Source organism: Lissotriton helveticus, chromosome 3_1, assembly GCF_964261635.1.
Source record: "Lissotriton helveticus chromosome 3_1, aLisHel1.1, whole genome shotgun sequence".
NCBI lineage: Eukaryota > Metazoa > Chordata > Amphibia > Caudata > Salamandridae > Lissotriton > Lissotriton helveticus.
The window spans coordinates 314,614,200-314,636,204 of record NC_136061.1 but is presented as its reverse complement, the minus strand read 5'-3'; the positions used below and the strand labels follow the sequence as shown (position 1 = coordinate 314,636,204).

The 22,005-nt window shown below is 46.3% G+C and overlaps 1 protein-coding gene across 2 annotated transcripts in view; it reads left to right on the top strand.

Moving 5' to 3' along the window:
• Positions 1–22,005, top strand: part of VPS53 (VPS53 subunit of GARP complex) — a 1,098,026-nt gene that overhangs the window by 12,934 nt on the left and 1,063,087 nt on the right. For both annotated transcript variants that reach the window (XM_078679873.1, XM_078679872.1), the window contains exon 2: positions 21,905–21,985. In XM_078679873.1, the coding sequence (XP_078535999.1) occupies positions 21,905–21,985 (81 nt within the window). The remainder of the gene's footprint in view (positions 1–21,904; positions 21,986–22,005) is intronic.

The window sequence follows — 22,005 nt, the reverse complement described above, 5'->3', positions numbered from 1 at the left end:
AGATGAACATAAATGTAAATGTATTTGTATTTATATAGCGCACTGCTACGCAGAGGTCTCGTAGCGCTGTATTCATACCGCTGTGGAACCCATCCTGGCTTTCCTGTGAAATGTCCACTCCTGGGCACCCCCAAGGTGAAAACATAATAAAGTTCCCCCGTGGCCTATCCATACTTTCTTATAAGGCGTAGCTCATATAATTAAACAGTAAGCCTTCAGATTAATACAGGTACACAAGTATTTTTATCTAATTTTTAGTATTTTATTCCTTTTTTCCTTTTTTTGGAGTATATCACAAAAGACTTTTTTCTATTTTTACTGTTTTCCACATGTGTTCATCAATAATAATTATAATCATTTCAACATTAAAACTCTATAGACAATTCCTTTATCTTTACAATACAATATATATAAAAAACAATGTTTTACAATGGAAAATAAGCACCCTGTCAAACACACACTTATCAACATTCACACCTGCTCATTCATACAGTTCTACACACTTCTTTTTGCAACCCAAACAGTTTCTAAGGTTGAGATACACAGATATTAATTGTGAATCTCCACGCCAGGTCTACGCGCGTTTCGGTGGACTTGTACCACCTTCCTCAGGACCAGCAAAGAAAGAGTTTTTTCTCCTCAATGTGTGTGTACAGGGTACCTGAAATTACAAATATAATATAATGTAACTGTGAACATTTTTATTTGAAGGACAGTTGAGTTAATCTAACATATTTCATTGATATAACATTTTATAATTACTGTGAGGTATCAAGTTACACCAAATTATCCCAACGCAAACCGGTTGTCTTGTATTCTTATAAAATAGAAAGGAAAAATTTGTCTAATTACAAATGTGACACTATATTAGTGAGTTGTCACGTTTGATCAGTTTTTCTTAATTAAGTACCTCCTTAAGAAGTTCTGAGAGCTCCTAATATGAAACACATTGTTTCAGAGGTTAGGCATTGTGGGTATATTCTCACCTTTGGTCTAGCTCTGACCGAATGTTTAATGTATGGTTCTCTTTATTAACTTATACACTCAGGATCATATCTTTTCAATTATTCAGGCAATCGAAATTCATATGCCTAAAAAGGAATCATAAGGATTTTAAGATTCATTCTTAATTTATGTAGACATGGGTAATTTCAGTTTTACCAAAGTTTTCTTACCCAGGGCTGAGTCGAGTCAATAAATTTACGGACTATACTTCTCAATTTTCCTTACGTAGGCAACAAGAAGAGGGATTTTTCTTTTAAGGGCTCCGGTTTTATTCTGAAAATCAATTGAGTCACACGAGTTCTACTATTAACAGATCAATATCTCACATCTGTTGTCATGTCATTGATGGTCCCAATATGACTGACCTTTATATCCGTCGTTAACTTTTTCTCTATAGCTTGTGATCTTCAAACTTTAATAAATACCACTGTATGTTAATTTGCTTCCACAATCCCTCAGTCATGATAGTCTATGGAGTGAACGTATTGATATTTTAGTACTGATAGTACATTTGGTACTTTGCATTGTCAGGTTTACATACTGTCTTTTTATAATTTACTCTCCTATTTTATTAGGCGGTTTCAACACAAAATATCTGTCCATTTTATATTGTTATCAAACTTCCCTTTAATAGTATTGACGATGTTAAAGCTCAATGTCATACCGAGGTGTGTCATCCTACTGACTACACATACGTTTTAAATATGTATTCTTCATGCCTATATAAAAATAAGATTTTCGAGTTTATACTCATAGGCATGAGGATATTACCAAATTTGCACACTCTAAGACATTTCCATGAGATTTTTATCAAGTTTACACACTCCCAGACGTTTACATACGAATCTCATAAAGTCCATAAGACTGGGCTTATTGTGTTAGATATACGATTATAGTTTTCTCTATATCAAGGAAACCGTCTTTGCTGACCTAGGTAGTATTGTACGAGTGCATTACGATTTTAGTAAAAATACGAAATGCACTTGGTGAGTGAATAAATACTTTGTTGTTACAGTAACACCGTTAATTAGGCTGCTGAAGATAAAACTATCATCCTATATAACGACCTATTCTAACTTTCCAATAAAACATATGTTTGCAGGAAATGCAGTATATTTTAAATGGGATAATTTTAATAAAACGCGAGACTTAAGGGTAGTACTTATAAAGTTATAAAGAAGACTCTAGGTCTCTCAAACTTATCAAAGGGATATAAAGAATTGCCATCAAATTGCGCTCGTACCTTTTTGTTCGTGGTATCAGGCATATAACCATCGCGCTTTCCAGGAAATTAGTACTATCTATAATAGTTGATTTTTCTTGACACTCAGGGTAATTTTGTGCGAGACTAATGTATTATTTTAGAACGGCGATTATATCGCAACAGACGGTGGATGGTTTGTAAGCCCATTCAAACATGGCACCCGCTTTTTCTATTAGGAACTAATACGAATGATAGCAAACCATTTCCGGGTCAAATTACTTCCGGGTCAGAGTACACGGAGATTTAGGTTCCCGCGCCTTGGCCGGGCTTATATAATGTCTCCTGAGAGAGAAACAAACAACACGGCGTTTTTGACCAGAAGAGACGGGGCGCGATGGTTATATGCCTGATACCACGAACAAAAAGGTATGAGCGCAATTTGATGGCAATTCTTTATATCCCTTTGATAAGTTTGAGAGACCTAGAGTCTTCTGTATAACTTTATAAGTGCTACCCTTAAGTCTCGCGTTTTATTAAAATTATCCTCTTTAAAATATACTGCATTTCCTGCAAACATATGTTTTATTGGAAAGTTAGAATACGTCGTTATATAAGATGATAGTTTTATCTTCATCAGCCTAATTAACGGCATTACTGTAACAACAAAGTATTTATTCACTCACCAAGTGCATTTCGTATTTTTGCTAAAATCGTAATGCACTCGTACAATTCTACCTAGGTCAGCAATCAATCAATCAATCAAGACATTTATATAGCGGGCTACTCATCCGGAGGGTCTCAAGGCGCTTGGGGGGGGTCTGCTACTGTTCGAACAGCCAGGTCTTGAGTTGCTTCCTGAAGGAGAGGTGATCTTGGGTCAGGCGGAGGTGGATGGGGAGGGAGTTCCAAGTTTTGGCTTCCAGGTAGGAGAAGGATCTACCTCCCATGGTGGCTCTTCGGATGCGTGGAACGGCGGCGAGGGCGTGGCTGGTCGATCGTAGCTGACGGGTGGGAGTGTAGAAGGTCAGGCGGTTGTTGAGGTACCTGGGGCCCAGGTCGTGGAGGGCCTTGTGGGTGTGAAGTCGGAACGTGATTCTCTTGCTGACGGGGAGCCAGTGTAGGTCTCTCAGGTGTCCGGAGATGTGGCTGTGTCGGGGGATGTCCAGGATGAGTCGTGCGGAGGCGTTCTGGATGCGTTGGAGTCTTTTCTGTAGTTTGGCTGTGGTTCCGGTGTAGAGGGTGTTTCCGTAGTCCTGCCGGCTGATGACGAGTGCCTGGGTCACCGTCTTCCTAGTTTCGGTGGGGATCCATCGGAAGATCTTTCGTAGCTTGAGTAGGATGTTGAAACATGAAGAAGAGACGGCGTTGACTTGTCTGGTCATCGAGAGCGAGGAGTCCAGGATGAAGCCCAGGTTGCGTGCGTGGTGCGTTGGTTTGGGTGCGCTGCCCAGGGCAGGGGGCCACCAGGAGTCGTCCCAGGCAGATGGTGATGATCCCAGGATGAGGACTTCCGTCTTGTCTGAGTTCAGTTTCAGGCGGCTGTTCGTCATCCACTCGGCTACGTCTTTCATTCCTTCGTGTAGGTTGGTTCTGGCGGTGGTTGGGTCGTTGGTGAGGGAGAGGATCAGCTGGGTGTCGTCGGTGTAGGAGATGATGTTGAGGTTGTGTTGGCGTGCGATGGCTGCAAGGGGGCTCATGTAGACGTTGAAGAGGGTGGGGCTGAGTGATGATCCTTGTGGTACGCCGCTGATGACTTCGGTGGCCTCAGATCTGAACGGGGGGAGGCGGACTCTCTGGGTTCTTCCAGCGAGGAACAAGATGATCCTCTCTAGTGCCTTCTCTTGGATTCCGATGTTGCTGAGGCGCTGTACTAGGGTGCGGTGGCAGACAGTATCGAACGCTGCAGAGAGGTCCAGGAGGATGAGGGCCGCTGTTTCCCCGTTGTCGAGCAGGGCTCGGTTGTCGTCAGTAGCTGCGATGAGGGCGGTTTCGGTGATGTGGTTGGCTCGGAAGCCGGTCTGCGAGTGCTCGAGGGATCCATTCGTCTCGAAGAAGGAGGCAAGCTGTCGACAGTCTTCTTGATGACTTTGGCAGGAAAAGGGAGGAGCGAGATGGGGCGGTAGTTTTTGAGGTCGGTGGGGTCTGCTGATGGTTTCTTCAGGAGGGCGCTGAGTTCGGCATGCTTCCAGCTCTCCGGGAAGGTGGCGATGTTGAAGGAGGCGTTGATGATGTCCCGGAGTTGGGGTGCGATGACGGAGTCGGCCTTGTTGAAGATGTGGTGGGGGCATGGGTCGGTTCCTGCGCTGGGGTTGGAGAGCTTTTTGACGATGCTGAAGAGTTCCTTGCTGTTGTGTGCGTTGTTGTCTAGATGTTCTTTGAATGCTGTCTTCGTGGTGGTGTGGATCAGCTGGTGGTGTTTGCGGGAGGCGAGCTTGAGGGAGGTCATGTTGTTTGTGGTCGGGTCTTTGCGCCAGGCTTTCTCGAGGGTGCGGCAGTTCTTCTTGGATTTCTTGAGGTCGTCGTTGAACCAGGAGGTTTTCTTGCTGCCGGGCCTGCTGGGATGGTTTTTCAGGGGTGCGAGGTCGTCAGCGCAGTTGGTGATCCATTGTGCGAGGTTATTGGCTGCTTGGTTGGGGTCTGTTGAACTTGCGGGAGGGTTCTGATTCAGGGAAGTGGTGAGCTGGTCGGTGGTGATCTTGTTCCAGTTCCTGCGGGGAACCTGTTGCAGGTGGTGGTGAGTCGTGGTTCTTCTGAAGCTGAAGTGGACGCAGCTGTGGTCTGTCCAGTGGAGCCCGGTGGAGTGGCTGAAGGAGATGTACTTGCTGGAGGAGAAGACTGGGTCCAGCGTGTGTCCGGCGTAGTGGGTGGGGGTGTTGACCAGTTGCTTGAGTCCGAGGTTGTCCAGCAGGGTGGTGGTGTTGTTGTCGTTGTTGTTCTCCAGGTGGAAGTTGAGGTCCCCTAGGAGGATGTAGTCGGAGGAGGCGAGGGCGTGCGGGCTGATGAAGTCTGCGATGTCTTCGCTGAATTGTGTGCAAGGTCCTGGAGGTCTGTAGATGAGGGTACCTCGGAGTGTGGTCTTGGGGTCGGTGTGTATCTGGAAGTGAAGATGTTCGGCGGTTGAGAGGGTGTTGTCGGAGTAGGTCGTGATGTGGATGGTGTTCTTGTGGACGATGGCGATGCCTCCTCCTGTCTGGTTGGTGCGGTCCTTCCGGGTGATCTTGTAACCGTCCGGGATGGCGATGTGGTGCGCTGAGGAGGCGTTCATCCATGTTTCCGTGAGGAAGGCGACGTCTGGAGCTGTGGTGTTGAGCAGGTTCCACAGTTCCACGGCGTGTCTGTGGACGGAGCGGGTGTTGAGCAGGATGCACTTCAGGTGGTTGCTGCTGGTGCTCGGCTTGGCGGGTGCGGTGCAGATCCGGATGCAGGAGAATTTGCAGGATTGGCAGGTGAAGGGTCCGTGGGTGCGTCTTGGGGTGGCTCGGTAGCAGCCGGGGATCCGGCCGGTGTTGAGTGCGTTGAGTGGCGGTGTCGTAGGTGCGGCTGGTGGGCTGGCATCTTCGGGGGCCAGGGGTTCTGGCGCTGGGCACGGTCCAGGCGCGGACGGGCACAGATGGGCTTGCCTTTGGCGTGCCTTCGGCGCACCCGCTGCGCGTGAACGCAGCGCGCACGCGCGGACTCCGCCATAAATGGCGTGGTGGGAGGGAGGAGCAGCTGGGAGGCGGGAGCGGGGTGGCGCGGGGAGGGGATTGGGTACAGAAGGCAAAAGGGGGGGCGGGGCCGCAGGGGAGCAGCGGCAGGGAGCGGGGAGGGCGAGAAGACAGCGAGAAGCTAAACCAACAAGCACAGGTAGCGAGCAGGAACAGGCAGGAAGGGAGACCGGGCGAGAAAGACGGCGAGAAGCTAAACCAACAAGCACTGGTAGCGAGCAGGAACAGGCAGGTTGGGAGACCGGGCACACTCAAGGGGAGCTGCACGGCGGGTGGAGCGACCATCACCGACCAAAGTCAGGTCAGGTCACAGCTCCCCGTCGCGCTTCAACACCTTAAGTATCCGGAGGGAGGGAGGAGCAGCTGGGAGGCGGGAGCGGGGTGGCGCGGGGAGGGGGATCAGGTACAGAAGGCAAAAGGGGGGGCGGGGCCCCAGGGGAGCAGCGGCAGGGAGCGGGGAGGGCGAGAAGACGGCGAGAAGCTAAACCAACAAGCACAGGTAGCGAGCAGGAAGGGAGACCGGGCGAGAAAGACGGCAAGAAGCTAAACCAACAAGCACTGGTAGCGAGCAGGAACAGGCAGGTAGGGAGACCGGGCACACTCACGGGGAGCCGCGCGGGTGGAGCGACCGTCACCGACCAGAGTCAGGTCAGGTCAGGTCAGGTCAGGTCAGGTCAGGTCAGGTCAGGTCAGGTCAGGTCAGGTCAGGTCAGGTCACCAGAGACGGTTTCCTTGATATAGAGAAAACTATAATCGTATATCTAACACAATAAGCCCAGTCTTATGGACTTTATGAGATTCGTATGTAAACGTCTGGGAGTGTGTAAACTTGATAAAAATCTCATGGAAATGTCTTAGAGTGTGCAAATTTGGTAATATCCTCATGCCTATGAGTATAAACTTGAAAATCTTATTTTTATATAGGCATGAAGAATACATATTTAAAACGTATGCGTAGTCAGTAGGTTGACACACCTCGGTATGATATTGAGCTTTAACATCGTCAATACTATTAAAGGGAAGTTTGATAACGATATAAAATGGACAGATATTTTGTGTTGAAACCGCCTAATAAAATAGGAGAGTAAATTTTAAAAAGACAGTATGTAAACCTGACAATGCAAAGTACCAAATGTACTATCAGTACTAAAATATCAATACGTTCACTCCATAGACTATCATGACTGAGGGATTGTGGAAGCAAATGAACATACAGTGGTATTTGATAAAGTTTGAAGATCACAAGCTATAGAGAAAAAGTTAACGACGGATATAAAGGTCAGTCATATTGGGACCATCAATGACATGACAACAGATGTGAGATATTGATCTGTTAATAGTAGAACTCATGTGACTCAATTGATTTTCAGAATAAAACCGGAGCCCTTAAAAGAAAAATCCCTCTTCTTGTTGCCTACGTAAGGAAAATTGAGAAGTATAGTCCGTAAATTTATTGACTCGATTCAGCCCAAGGTAAGAAAACTTTGGCAAAACTGAAATTACCCATGTCTACATAAATTAAGAATGAATCTTAAATTCTTATGATTCCTTTTTAGGCATATGAATTTCGATTGCCTGAATAATTGAAAAGATATGATCCTGAGTGTATAAGTTAATAAAGAGAACCATACATTATACATTCGGTCAGAGCTAGACCAAAGGCGGGAATATACCCACAATGCCTAACCTCTGAAACAATGTGTTTCATATTAAGAGCTCTCAAACCTCTTGAGGAGGTACTTAATTAAGACAAACTGATCAAACGTGACAACTCACTAATATAGTGTCACATTTGTAATTAGACAAATTTTTCCTTTCTATTTTATAAGAATACAAGACACCCGGTTTGCGTTGGGATAATTTGGTGTAACTTGATACCTCACAGTAATTATAAAATGTTATATCAATGAAATATGTTAGATTAACTCAACTGTCCTTCAAATAAAATTTTCACTGGTACATTATATTATATTTGTGATTTCAGGTACCCTGTACACACACATTGAGGAGAAAAAACTCTTTCTTTGCTGGTCCTGAGGAAGGTGGTACAAGACCACCGAAACGCGCGTAGACCTGGCGTGGAGATTCACAATTAATATCTGTGTTACCTCAACCTTAGAAACTGTTTGGGTTGCAAAAAGAAGTGTGTAGAACTGTATGAATGAGCAGGTGTGAATGTTGATAAGTGTGTGTTTGACAGGGTGCTTATTTTCCATTGTAAAAAATGTGTTTTTTATATATATTGTATTGTAAAGATAAAGGAATTGCCTATAGTTTTAATGTTGAAATGATTATAATTATTGTTGATGAATTGATGAACACATGTGGAAAACAGTAAAAATAGAAAAAAGTATTTTGTGATATACTCCAAAAAAAGGAAAAAATGAATAAAATACTAAAAATTAGATAAAAATACTTGTGTACCTGTATTAATCTGAAAGCTTACTGTTTAATTATATGAGCTACGCCTTTGTAAGAAAGTATGAATAGGCCACGGGGGAACTTTATTATGTTTTCTTAGATGTTGTCCTCTCTTTTCCCTGGTCACAAATTAATTATAGAGGGGGTCTCAAATTTATGCCATCACCCCCAAGGCGAAGCCAGGCATCCAAGTGCTGCTGCGGCCATTGTGGAGATTAAGCAAGCTATTGCCAAGAGTCACATAGTGGGACCCATGATTAGACTAGGCACCGAGGCGAGAATTATCAGGTCCGGGAAATTGAGTCCAAGAGCCGCCAAGGCGGGAATTGAACCCTGGTCCCGGGCCAGACCTCTGCATCAGGGTCTGCCGCTCTAACCATTGAGCCACACTTCTCCATAGCAGTCACACACTGGCAGGGATAACACAACACCCAACTCACACAGTCAAAATAGGATCCATAAGTACTAACGCAGTCACTGACTGCTAACTGAGTCAGGGCCTGCAAACAGTGACTCCTGAACAGGCTCTCTGCAGAGTCATCAAAGACGATAGCAGACCAAAACCTGCACATCCAACTAGCAGGGCGATAGGACTCTGAACACACTGAGCGTCGTGTACCACTACACAGTGCAGTGGCTCGACTGGGTGGTGTGTGGTTGCGAATGCACAACTTCAGCTTGCCTCACTCTGTAATATTTGAAGGTCACTCTGATCGCTTGAGGCAGTCTCGAAAACGGGAGCGCACTAGCGCAGGCTCTGTCACGTCTCAAGCACCAGAGAACTGTTACAACCACCAGGTCACAAGGTGTGAGACTAGGACGGTTCGAGTCTCACACCTTGTGAAACAGAAACGCTCATCAGATGCGAGTCTCACACACTGGTGCACAGACACATACATTGGATCGAGTCTCACTCACTTTGAAGCGCTGACAGTGACAACTCATCAAACGTAAGTCCCACACATTGAGGCACTGACAAACGTCCATCACGTCCGAGTCTCACACCAAATTGTAACGGAACACAGACACGCTCATCAGATGCGAGTCTCGCTCACACACTGGAGGGTGCACAGACACAAACATCAGATCGAGTCTCTTAAGTCTCACAGATTGGAGCACTCACTGATAAATCCATCACACAGGTCCGAGTCTCACACCTTCCTTGTAGTTACAAACAGCTGGCCTGGAATCTGGCATGACTGAAGATTAGGAGACTTGGGCTGAGTCAATGTGATGGCATGAGCACTGGGCACAGTTTGCAACTGCGTCACAGTCTCAGAGACTTTGTTTCACTTTTCATCCACATCACAAGACTCGGGTGACGGGTCTCTCAACTCTCACTCTCATCATGCTCAGCCACCTCTACCCCCTCCCCCGGTCTCACTCCCATGCTCAACCCCCAAAGAAAGCCCCCCCCCACCCCTGTTGACGAAACATCTATGCAGACTGCAGTGCCAGGAGGCCAGGGCCTACCCTGGCTACCAGCAAACTAACGTGACACACTCAGTTCTGCCATGGCCATATTTATTTATACATTATTACGGCGGCGGGCCATGACTGATAATGACGGTCTGTTTTTCAGCCACGTCGTCGACTCGCGGACTCTGGTCTCACTCTCTCAGGCTCAGTCAGCTGCAGGCAGCACTAGTCTGTACACAGTAATGTTGGCCCACTTGCTGACTGTAATATATATTCCCCAATCCCCACGCCAAACGCCACATCAATGATCATCATGAAAGATGGCACAAGATTCAGTGACTGGCTGAGTCAGTCACATGATGCATCATGCTCATACAATACAACGAATACAAATCAAATTATGCCGCGCTGACTGAGGCTCAGTCTCAGACTGACTCTCGTACGGACGGTTCCGTACTCACATACTCAGTCGCGACTCGCGGGGGGTGTCGCCTGGAAATATTGCTTACCACTACCTTCAGCCCCGGTATGTAGCTCTGCTGCAATATAAAGGGATTGCAAGTATTCAAACACTAATATGGTATGAGCCCTGGCATAAACCGAGAGGCTATATAAGAGCTCTTATATAATGAGATTGCTGCCATAATGTGTCGCCGCACTACATGGCACGAAAGGGACAAGTGGATTTTGTTAAAGGACAAGTAGATTTATGAAGCAACCTGCCTCATGGACAAGTATATATATTATTACATTTCACAACCCTGCGAGAGGTAGGAGAAGGAATTTCTTTATCTGTTGCTTCGGTGGATGCCGTAGGTGTGGGCGTACGAGAGGGAGGCGGATCTTAGTTGTCTGGTAGGGTGTTGGAAATTCAGGCAAGGGTTGATGTAGGCTGGTCCTTGGTTATGCAGGGCTTTGTAGGCATGGATCATCAGCTTGAATTGGCATCTCCTTTGTATGAGGAGCCAGTGGAAATTGCTGAGGTGGTGGGTGATGTGGACCTGTCTCGGGAGGACCAGGATGAGTCTGGCAACGGAGTTCTTTATGGTCTGGAGTCTCTGCAAAAGGTGTGTGGTGATCCCAGCGTAGAGTGGGTTGCCATAGTCTAAACGACTGGTGATTAGGGCCTAAGTGACGGTACACCTGGTGTTCAGGGGTAGCCATTTAAAGACTTTTCGTAACAAATGAAGTGTGTGAAAGCAGGCAGAGGTAATTGCATTCATATGGGACTGAATGGTCAGTTTGCTCTCCAGGATGATGCTGAGGTTTCTGGCATGGTCAGTCGGTTTGGTTGATGGTCCTAGTTCCGAGGGCCACCTGGAGTTGTTCCAAGGGGTGGTGTTTATGCCAAAGATCAGAACTTCTGTTTTGTCCATGTTGAACTTCAGACAGTTGTCCTCCATCCAGTTGGCAAAGCTCGTCCTGCACCTGTGGAAGATAGTTCTAGTGTTGGTAGGATCCTCTGAAAGCGAGAGGATGAGGTGGGTGTTGTCTGTGTAGAATAGGGTGTTTAGTCCATGGGATCTGACGATTTTGGCCAAGGAGGTCATGTAGGTTTTTAGGGTGGGGCTCAGGAAGTATTCTTGAGGGACACCGCAGATGATGTCCTTGGAGGTGAATGGAGGTAGGTGGACCGTCTGTGTTTTTCGGGTGAGTAAAGAGGTGATCCACTTGAGTGTGTTTCCTTCGATACAGATGTGATGCTGTCTTTTGATCAGTGTGTGATGAGATACGTTATCAAAGGTTGCTGAGAGGTCGATGAGGATCAGATCCTTTTCTTCTCCCTGGTCGAGGAGGGCCCTGATGTCATGGCTGGTTTTGATCAAGGTTGGCATGGAATTCAGATGAAGAAGATGACGTTGGGGGTGATTCTGGTAATGAGCCCAAGTTCTTGTTGCATGTTTGGAAATCGAGTGTGTGTTGAGGAGGAGGCTGGCAAGTTGTTGTGAAGTAGGTGCATTCTGTTTCTTGGTTAGCTTGGTGCATGGTGTGTTGGTGGGCGATCTGATGATCCAGGAGAAGAAGCAGTGGATGAAGGAGAAAGGTCATGCCGTAGATTGTGGGGAGGTTCGGTAGCAGAGTTTGTTGTGGCATCCGTGGTCCAGGGCTCGGAGTTCGGCGGTGATGTAGCTATAAGGTGGACAAACAGGGTTTCTGGGGCTGGGCGCAGGCGGGTTTGCCTTTGTGCTGTGGCCTCCATTAATGAGGTCCTGGGAGGACAGAGAGGTGCTGGGTGGCGGGAGGCGGGAAACAGGTAGTGGCAAAACAAGTGGTAGAAAAAGGACGGAAAAACGAGGCGCAGGCACAAAAGGCAAAGGCACAAAAGGCAAAGACAAGCAGAAGAAACAAGCATTAGAAATGCAATCGGGGTCGGATTTATTTGAGTTTGAGCTAATGGCATTATAAATGCCAATGTATTGTTGCTATGTGTTGTGGAGTGTGTTCATGTGGTGTGTACTGCCAGTGATCTCCTTGTGAGTGTGAGAATATTGCACCGTTACTGCCTGTGATGTCCTTCTTGTGAGTGTGAGAAGCTTGCACCTCTGCTGGCATGTCTCCTTGTGAGTGTAAGAACTTTGCACTGGTGCTGCCTGTGATGTCCTTCTTGTGAGTGTAAGAAGCTTGCACTGCTGCTGCCTGTGATGTCGTTCTTGTGAGTGTGAGAAGCTTGCACCGCTGCTGCCTGTGATGTCGTTCTTGTGAGTGGGAGAAGATTGCACCTCAGCTGCCTGTGGTCTCCTTGTGAGTGTAAGAAGCTTGCACAGCTGCTGCCTGTGATGTCCTACTCACTACTCTACTCTGCACTCACTACTCTACTCACTACTCTACTCACTACTCTGCACTCACTACTCTGCACTCACTAGTCTGCACTCACTAGTCTGCACTCACTAGTCTGCACTCACTAGTCTGCACTCACTAGTCTGCACTCACTACTCTACTCACTAGTCTGCACTCACTACTCTACTCACTACTCTGCACTTACTGCTCACTACTCTACTCACTACTCTGCACTTACTACTCACTACTCTACTCACTACTCTACTCACTACTCACTACTCTACTCACTACTCTGCACTTACTACTCACTACTCTACTCACTACTCACTACTCTACTCACTACTCTACTCACTACTCTACTCACTACTCTACTCACTACTCTACTCACTACTCTACTCTGCACTCACTACTCACTACTCTACTCACTACTCTACTCACTACTCTGCACTCTCTACTCACTACTCTACTCACTACTCTACTCACTACTCTGCACTCACTACTCTGCACTCACTACTCTGCACTCACTAGTCTGCACTCACTAGTCTGCACTCACTACTCTACTCACTACTCTGCACTTACTACTCACTACTCTACTCACTACTCACTACTCACTACTCACTACTCTACTCACTACTCTACTCACTACTCTACTCACTACTCTACTCACTACTCACTACTCTACTCTGCACTCACTACTCTACTCACTACTCACTACTCTGCACTCACTACTCTACGCACTACTCACTACTCTCCACTCACTACTCTACTCACTACTCTACTTTTTACTCACTACTCTACTCACTACTCACTACTCTACTTTTTACTCACTACTCTACTCACTACTCTACTCACTACTCACGACTCTACTCACTACACACTACTCTACTCACTACTCACTTCTCTACTCACTACTCTGCACTCACTACTTTACTCACTACTCTACTCTACTCTACTCACCTCTCTACTCTACTCACTACTCTACTCACTACTCTACTCACTACTCTACTCACTACTCTACTCACTACTCTACTCACTACTCTACTCACTACTCTACTCACTACTCACTACTCTACTCACTACTCTACTCACTACTCTACTCACTACTCTACTCACTACTCACTACTCTGCACTCACTACTCACTACTCACTACTCTACTCACTACTCTACTCACTACTCTACTCTACTCACTACTCTACTCACTACTCTACTCACTACTCTACTCACTACTCTACTCACTACTCTACTCACTACTCTACTCACTACTCTACTCACTACTCACTACTCTACTCACTACTCACTACTCACTACTCACTACTCACTACTCACTACTCACTACTCACTACTCACTACTCTGCACTCACTACTCACTACTCTACTCACCTCACTACTCTACTCACTACTCTACTCACTACTCTACTCTACTCACCACTCTACTCACTACTCACTTCTCTACTCACTACTCACTTCTCTACTCACTACTCACTACTCTGCACTCACTACTCACTACTCTACTCACTACTCACTACTCACTACTCTACTCACTACTCTACTCTACTCACCTCACTACTCTACTCACTACTCACTTCTCTACTCACTACTCACTTCTCACTTCTCTACTCACTACTCACTTCTCTACTCACTACTCACTTCTCACTTCTCTACTCACTACTCTGCACTCACTACTCACTACTCTGCACTCACTACTCACTACTCTGCACTCACTACTCACCACTCTACTCACCACTCTACTCACCACTCTACTCACTACTCTACTCACTACTCTACTCACTACTCTACTCACTACTCTACTCACTACTCACTACTCTACTCACTACTCTACTCACTACTCTACTCACTACTCTACTCACTACTCTACTCACTACTCTACTCACTACTCTACTCACTACTCTGCACTCACGACTCTACTCACTACTCACTACTCTACTCACTACTCACTACTCTACTCACTACTCACTACTCTACTCACTACTCACTACTCTCCACTCACTACTCTACTCACTACTTTCTACTCACTATTCTACTCACTACTCACTACTCTACTCACTACTCACTACTCTACTCACTACTCTACTCACTACTCTACTCACTACTCACTACTCTACTCACTACTCTGCACTCACTACTTTACTCACTACTTTACTCACTACTCTACTCACCTCACTACTTTACTCACTACTCTACTCACTACTCTGCACTCACTACTCACTACTCTACTCACTACTCTACTCACTACTCACTTCTCTACTCACTACTCTGCACTCACTACTCTACTCACTACTCTACTCACTACTCTACTCACTACTCTACTCACTACTCTACTCACTACTCTACTACTCTACTCACTACTCTACTCACTACTCAGCACTCACTACTCAGCACTCACTACTCTACTCACTACTCTACTCCTCTGCACTCACTACTCAGTACTCACTACTCAGTACTTTTACCGACACGGGAAAATGGGAAGCGACAAACAATATCTTTTATTGTCGAAATGAATATTTCTTCCCAAAATGAAGGCCTCCAAGTGCCGAATGTGGCGTAAAGGCGCCGACTGATGTGTGGGGAGCGTTAAACCAGCGGTGTTTTCAGTGGTTCAGCTGTGGAGATAATTTTAAGTGTATCCTCAACCCACTTTCGTGTTCTCGGACAAACCGTGGTAATTTGTGACTTATTCACGTTGAACATGGATGAAAATTGTTTTGGGACACGCATTTGCCCGGGGGCTTGGCCCGACTCTGCAATGCGTCCTCGAAGTGTAAATATTTATTTTATTTTATTTTATGCGATTTTCTACAGCGCGAACATTACCCGAAGGTGTCAGAGCGTCCACATCCAGTTTCATTCTACTGCTTAATGACGCTGGGTGTCATCAAATGCTGGAAGCTGCGTTCCTAGTGAATTCACATTTGTTTAAACGAGTCAAAAAGTCGGAGTAAAGTGCAGAGCGCTGCACAATACAGCCTAATGGTGCGAATACATAAAACTCATCGTAAATGCTATAATGGCCCTGCAGGGGCCATCCACCCCTCAAAATCTCGCTGGCATCACTGCCCACCGCTACATTTCTGTTATTTGAGGGACTATTTCCACTTCCTTCTTTCGAGATATTTAGTAAATAAACACAGATGCTAAATAAATGCATGCTTTGCCGCGTGCATAGGGTGTACGTAGTTCGTGGCAGTCTGGAAATGCCCCCTTGGCCCCTGTAATGTTCCGTGGTCTGGTGGCCTCCGAGGGTCGTTCGTCTTTCCGCGTTCACGTCAAATAAAGCTCCCGGCTTCAAAAACTAGGGAGACGCTGCTGACCGCCGGGGGATCGATGGGAAACAAAGGGCAGATTAATAGAAAACCGCGGCCTCTTTCGCAGTCATAAAATCATAAACAAATCACTAAAAAAAGCGACGACGCACCCGCGCCGCTGATGGATGGGCGCCGTCTCTTTACGCTTGCTTTGCACTTTGTTCGGCCGCATTAGTGTTGCGGAATCTGTGTACACTGTGTATAAATTACACCGCGGGATAAAGTAATTTACCGGCCCTATAAATACGCCCTTGTTTAGCTACTCTGTTAAATGGCCCGGGGTGCCAGGGGAAAAAAAAAGCACGCACTTGAAAAAATAAAAACAAGTATAGTGCCTCGTTGTTAGTTTACGGTTTTGTCATGATGTTATAGCATTTTTTGTTTTCTTTCATTGTCTCTCTGTTGTTGCCTTTATGGTGTCTTGTTTGTACTTTTGTAATTTTTGTTACTGGTTCTTAAAGCTCGGCTTACGGCACTATAATTGAACATTATAAATAAAAATAAACTCAATTCTTAACAATTTGTTGCCTGAGAGTCAAACTACCATTTCCCAGTCAGAAACCTCTGAGGTATTTAAGTGACTTTTAGAAAAATGTCTGATGCTCTGAAGAACCGACGCCAGCAGGGTGAACGTGTATCCCCCCTCACCCCCTCCCCCCTTCCACACGTGACGGGTGCAACAATAACACTCATGGTTCGTCAGCAATTTAAATTTCTCATCTCAGTGTTACGCATTTCATCTACTTTCAATGGAGGAAAGGCTAACACACCGCGCTGCTGTGATCACGGAACCAGCAGGTATCTGCAGTGATGACTCAACCCTCCGAGCTGTCTTGCCAGCTAAAAGGTTAATTTTCTCACTCATTCCGGCCACAGAGAAGACCCCCTGTGGAGTTTTTGACATTTTAAATGTAAAAGATGTTGACTGAAAGAGTAGGCAAATAAGTGGCCTGCCTACTGTGCCTGGCCGAAGGTGAACCGCTTCTGGGCGCTACTGCGTAGATTAATGCTCTAAAAAGGTGACACAACTTCGGCACTGAAATCGTAAGAGCGAGGCTCACCACACCTAGTCAGTGTGCATCAGACTCGGTTCGATAAAGAACAGCGTTGTGCTGCGTCATGTTATGGTGATAAAGGACTATATTCTGTAAAAAAAAAAAAACAGCATAGCTCTGAGGACCTGGACACGTTGGAATTGTAGACAAGCAGAAAAAAGGCACAGAAGAGGATGGCCCACCAAAAAACGGCCTATCGGATGTTTGTTTACACGCCATTATCATTCAACTCATGGCCTCTCAGCTGAGTCTACCCACAGTATTAATCGGAAACATCCTTCCTGTGATTACCATGCTGTCTCTTGGCAGTCGGTTGGCAGTGATATCCCAGCGCCAAGAAGCCTTCTTGGTGTTATACGTCGCTTTTAACAAGCTGCTCTAATGTTAGGATCGCACTGCTCTCCACTGGGTCTGAGGCTGCGAGCGGTCACTCGCGCCCACGAGACAAGGTGTCAAATGTTGACGTGTTCGATTCGGTGGTGTATGTGACCCTACACGCCCCTTCACGCCCACCAAGGCGCTTCCTGCCCGGAGACTCAACTAATACTGCCCTAGTCACAGAGACGGGATCCTCAGCCGCCTGTCGTGACGTGGGAACGGGAGTCAGACGGCATGCTGTCAGAAGAGAATGAGCAAACATTTTGTGATTGAATGTTTTCTATATTCACAAACAAGGCGAGAGGGGCGTCTAAAAATATAAACAAAAAGAGTAAACACCTCAAGAAAAAGTGTAAGGAAATCGGGAGGGAAAAGGAAAAGATAAAACAAAACAAAATCTTCCTTTGTATGATGAACCACGTTGTCTGTCCTCTTTACCTTCTCTGAAGCCAATCAGCCCAGGCTGTAAATATTCAACATTCCTGCGCGTCAGCCAGACCGGAAGACTTAAATGTTAAACGCGCGCATGATACATGCAATGCAATGGTGAACGCACTCGCACCATCTGGATTGCATTACACGGGCACTCTGACAGCTCCTAATTAAGATTAATCACTCTGCCGTGCTCGTTCTCGCACAGAATATGCCATACAACTGCAATAAATGACGGACGAAATGTAAATATACCCTATCACGTCAAGCCTACTAAATAGACAGCACAGCGAAGACGAATCACTAGGCAGATGCCAGAAAAAACGCCGACGCGCACTAAAGAATCTAAAGAATGTGCCAGCCAGACCCCTTTCAGAACTTTTTTTTCTTCTAAATGCATAAGACCTCGGAAGCTCCGCCCCCCACTTCGTGGAGGCGTAGGCCCGAGCCCTAAAAACGAGACTCAAGCAGGGCAAGAATCTGGTTGTTCGGCGGCCGACAGCGAGAGTAATCAGTATAAGCATACACATCGCTCTGTTTTAAACAGCGTGGGCACATTTTTTATACTGTGAATTTTGCAACATTCATGCTTTCCCTTTAACTTGTTCACTTTTCCATCCGCCCCCCACTTAAACAGTACCTGCGGCATCTGTCTGCCTCCTGTTCATAATATATTTGCACCACAGAAGACGCACGTGAAATTATGCCAATCTATTTAAACAGCGTAGGCAAAACTGGCGCTTTATTTAAACAGTGTAGGCAATTTTTTTTACTGTCAATTTTGCAACACTTATACTTTCAATTAGTTTGCTTTTCCGTCTGACCCCTATCCAAATACCAGACCTTTCCTTGTTCACTTTTCCGTCCGCCCCCCACTTAAGCAGTATGTGCTGTATCTGTCTGCCTCATGTTGATATCATATTTTGCTCACAAAAAACGCACGTCAAATTAAGCCAATCTATTTAAACAGCATAGGCATGGACATAAACTGTGTTTAAACAGCGTAGGCCCACCCAAATGCCACACCTATACTTGTTCACTTTTCCATCCGCCCCCCACTTAAACAGTACCTGCTGCATCTGTCTGCCTTATGTCAATATCATATTTGTATCAGCAGTCTTCCTTTTCAATCTACTTGTTCACTTTTTATATGTTTTTGCGTGCATATGTATGTGTTTATGTATGTGTGCAAGTGTCTGCATATGTATTCTATATATCTCTGCACGTGTGTTTCTGTGTGTGTTTGTGTTTCCGACTGTGTGCAAATGTCTGTGTGTATGTCTTATTCTGCAGAATATAACTTCACATCTTTGCTGGGCAAACTCTGGCTTTCATCATTTCTTTGTTTAATGTTATCCTCCCTCTGACACGTTATTGTTTTCTCTCAAGTGTCACTGTGTATTTAAACTGTACCTGCTGCATTTGTCTGCCTCCTGTTGATATTATATTTGTACCACAGCAGACGCACATCAAATTAAGCCGATCTGTTTAAACAACGTAGGCATGACCATGCGCTCTGTTTAAACAAGGCAATTTTTTTTTACTGTCAGTTTTGGAACGGTCATCCTTTCCCTTTAACTACTTTTCCGTCCCCCCGCCCCCCACCCAAATACGAGACCTCGGTTTGCGTTTTTGGAGCTGATGCCTGCTACATGTTGAAATGTGTGTTCCAGCAGTGAGGGTGCGAGCTGTGAGGGGCCCTCTGTGTCTGCCAGCCTCAGGGTGGAACCCTCAGGGCCGGATGAAGACCCCTCCTTCCGGTGCCAGCACCCCCTTCCAGTGGCAGGCGTGTGACATAACATTAAGATGGGGAAAACACAATAAACGTAAACCCTCACTGCAGGCCCCACCAGGGAGCCAGAGGTGGGGACGGTTTACGTCTTGAGCTGATACTTTCCTGGATTTTGGGGTAGCCCCCACCCTCCCATTTATAATAACATATGATATTACCACTGCCACCTCTGTGGACTCCTCCAGTGTCCCTTGAGGTCTTGCAATAGTGTTTTCTCAGACCCTTGCTGAAGTGTGTGGGGCCAGGTTGGCATGTCCACTTTATAGCGCCACATGTCTGCTCATCAGCCCGTGCCCATTTGTGTGCCACCCAATAGTGCCTTGCGAGGCTGGTGTGCTAATCGGCACTTGCCACACACAGACCTTCCAGGACGTGGTATCTTAGACATGGCGCCCACGTTACAGTCACCCCTCATATAACGCACACCACAGACTGAGCTGTGTCTTGTTGCTGATACAAAATTACGGCAGCCCTTCATTTCGGAAGGCCCTGCAGTTGCGCCTGTGCAACACTGCTGGGCTCTGCTGTCGAAGTCGGTGTTTGCATTTATGTGTACATATTTCACCCCACACCATAGAAGTGCTAAGGCACTGCTGCCAGTGTAAACGGCCGCACAATTGTGTTCTGTATGCAGCCCCAGGCTGCTCTTTGCGCTCTATGGCCTTAGGCACGCTGTAATCCAGCAGCGCTTCATAAACCGAGCTGTAGTGAACTCATCCGTGTCAGAAATGGGCTGCTCGGGCTTCCGTCAGGGTGGTGCCTGCAGAGTATTGCGCCTCAGGTTACAACTCTCTGCCGCCCTCAAGCTGATAGTGTCTTTATGAACCTCCCCGCCCGTCAGTCTGTGCTCACTGCTGTCCCGTCCCAATCTGTGGTGTCTCTGTAGTGAAAGAGCTGCGAGGAACACCTGTAGGGTCATTCTCGATAGTGCCTCGATGACAGCCTTTCTTCCAGAATTCAAGGTGCTGAGCTGGTGATTACAGGTGCCTAGAAACGTAGAAATGAAAGCAAAGAGGGGCGGCTAGGCTCACGCTGTCTCGCCACGTCCTTCCCCAGTTACCGAAGGAAGTGGTGTCAGAGCCCTGATGAGTTTGGCTGAAGGAAGCAACAGGTGAACGTGGCAAGCGCGGGTGCCGCGATTAAGAGATCGCAATCGCTATTGTAAACAACTTGTGGTGCACGTGCACAACAGAGGAGCTGGGGGGGAGCGTAGTAGCTGCTCGTTCTAGCCACTGTCGGGAATGGGTGTTTCAAAGGCGAGGACATTGTCCCGCCTTTGCGCAATCCCGTGCCATCTTCTTTAAAAAAAAGAACACGCAAGCCAATACCACACGGGGAAAGGAAACCCACACGCACAAGCGTGTGGGTAGCTTTCTAAACCCTGTACAAGAGGTCTTGCGCTGCGTGACAGTGCTGCGCACTGCAACGCTAGGCATGAGACCTAAATAGGAGGGATCAAAACAAGCGGGTGAAAAAGGAGGGACAAAAAGGGGCACAGGCACAAAAGGGGAAGGCACAAGGCAATAGTAAAAAGGTAAAGGCACAAATACAAAGACCGGAAGAAGGAAATACGAGGCACAAGGACAGCAAGTACACGGCTGCTCGGGGGCCTTCCAAGAGTGAAAGCTGGGCCTGGGACCAAGGTATCTGAAATGTCTTGTGGAACTTGGAGACCATAACTACTAACCCTGTACAACACTAGGTCAAAGTCACGTGTAATAGCACTTGACTGTGACTAATGAATTACAAAGGATAAAAATATACATTCACAATCTGTGTACGAAAGGAAGAGAGGGCAAGCCATCTTGGAAAGAGAGGAAGGAACTTCACAGTTCCGGCAGTGAGGCCAGAACGCAAAAGGAGCATGTGTACATCAGTACTCCCATCGCTTATAGGATGGATGGCACCCATTTATTTGCTATGATTCTTGACTTTGGCGAGCAGGCCAAAAAGGGCGAGTTGATTAGGTAGTCTCTGCAGTGGCAACTCTGGTGGGGTGCTAGCTAATATGCTACTCTAGGACTCATCAAGCATGGACTACACCATGACGTGGGGACCATATGGGTTACATTGGCTCAATAATAAAAGCAACATTGAATACAACTTAAGGACAAATCTAATACTACATTATGTGGAATAGGTAAGAGGCCCAGTATAAATCACTTTCCATATGATGTGCACCAGGTAGCTATCAGATAAGCATAGTTGAGTCCTGCCAGTCCCTGCCAAATTGACAGGACAGTGAAATGTATCTCTTTGGTTAGATGTGTTTCTGCATCATATCAATATACTTTATCATTGAACATTGATTTGTGTATATTTGCCTGTTAAATTGAAACACATTCTGCAAAGCTTGTGGTATAATTGCTATTCTTGTTTCCCTACTTAGGTTTTTCCCAGCCAGGATGCCCTAGATAGGGCAGATTTCAATGCAGTGGAATATATTAATTCACTTTTTCCTACAGAACAAGTAAGTTTACCCCTTCTTTA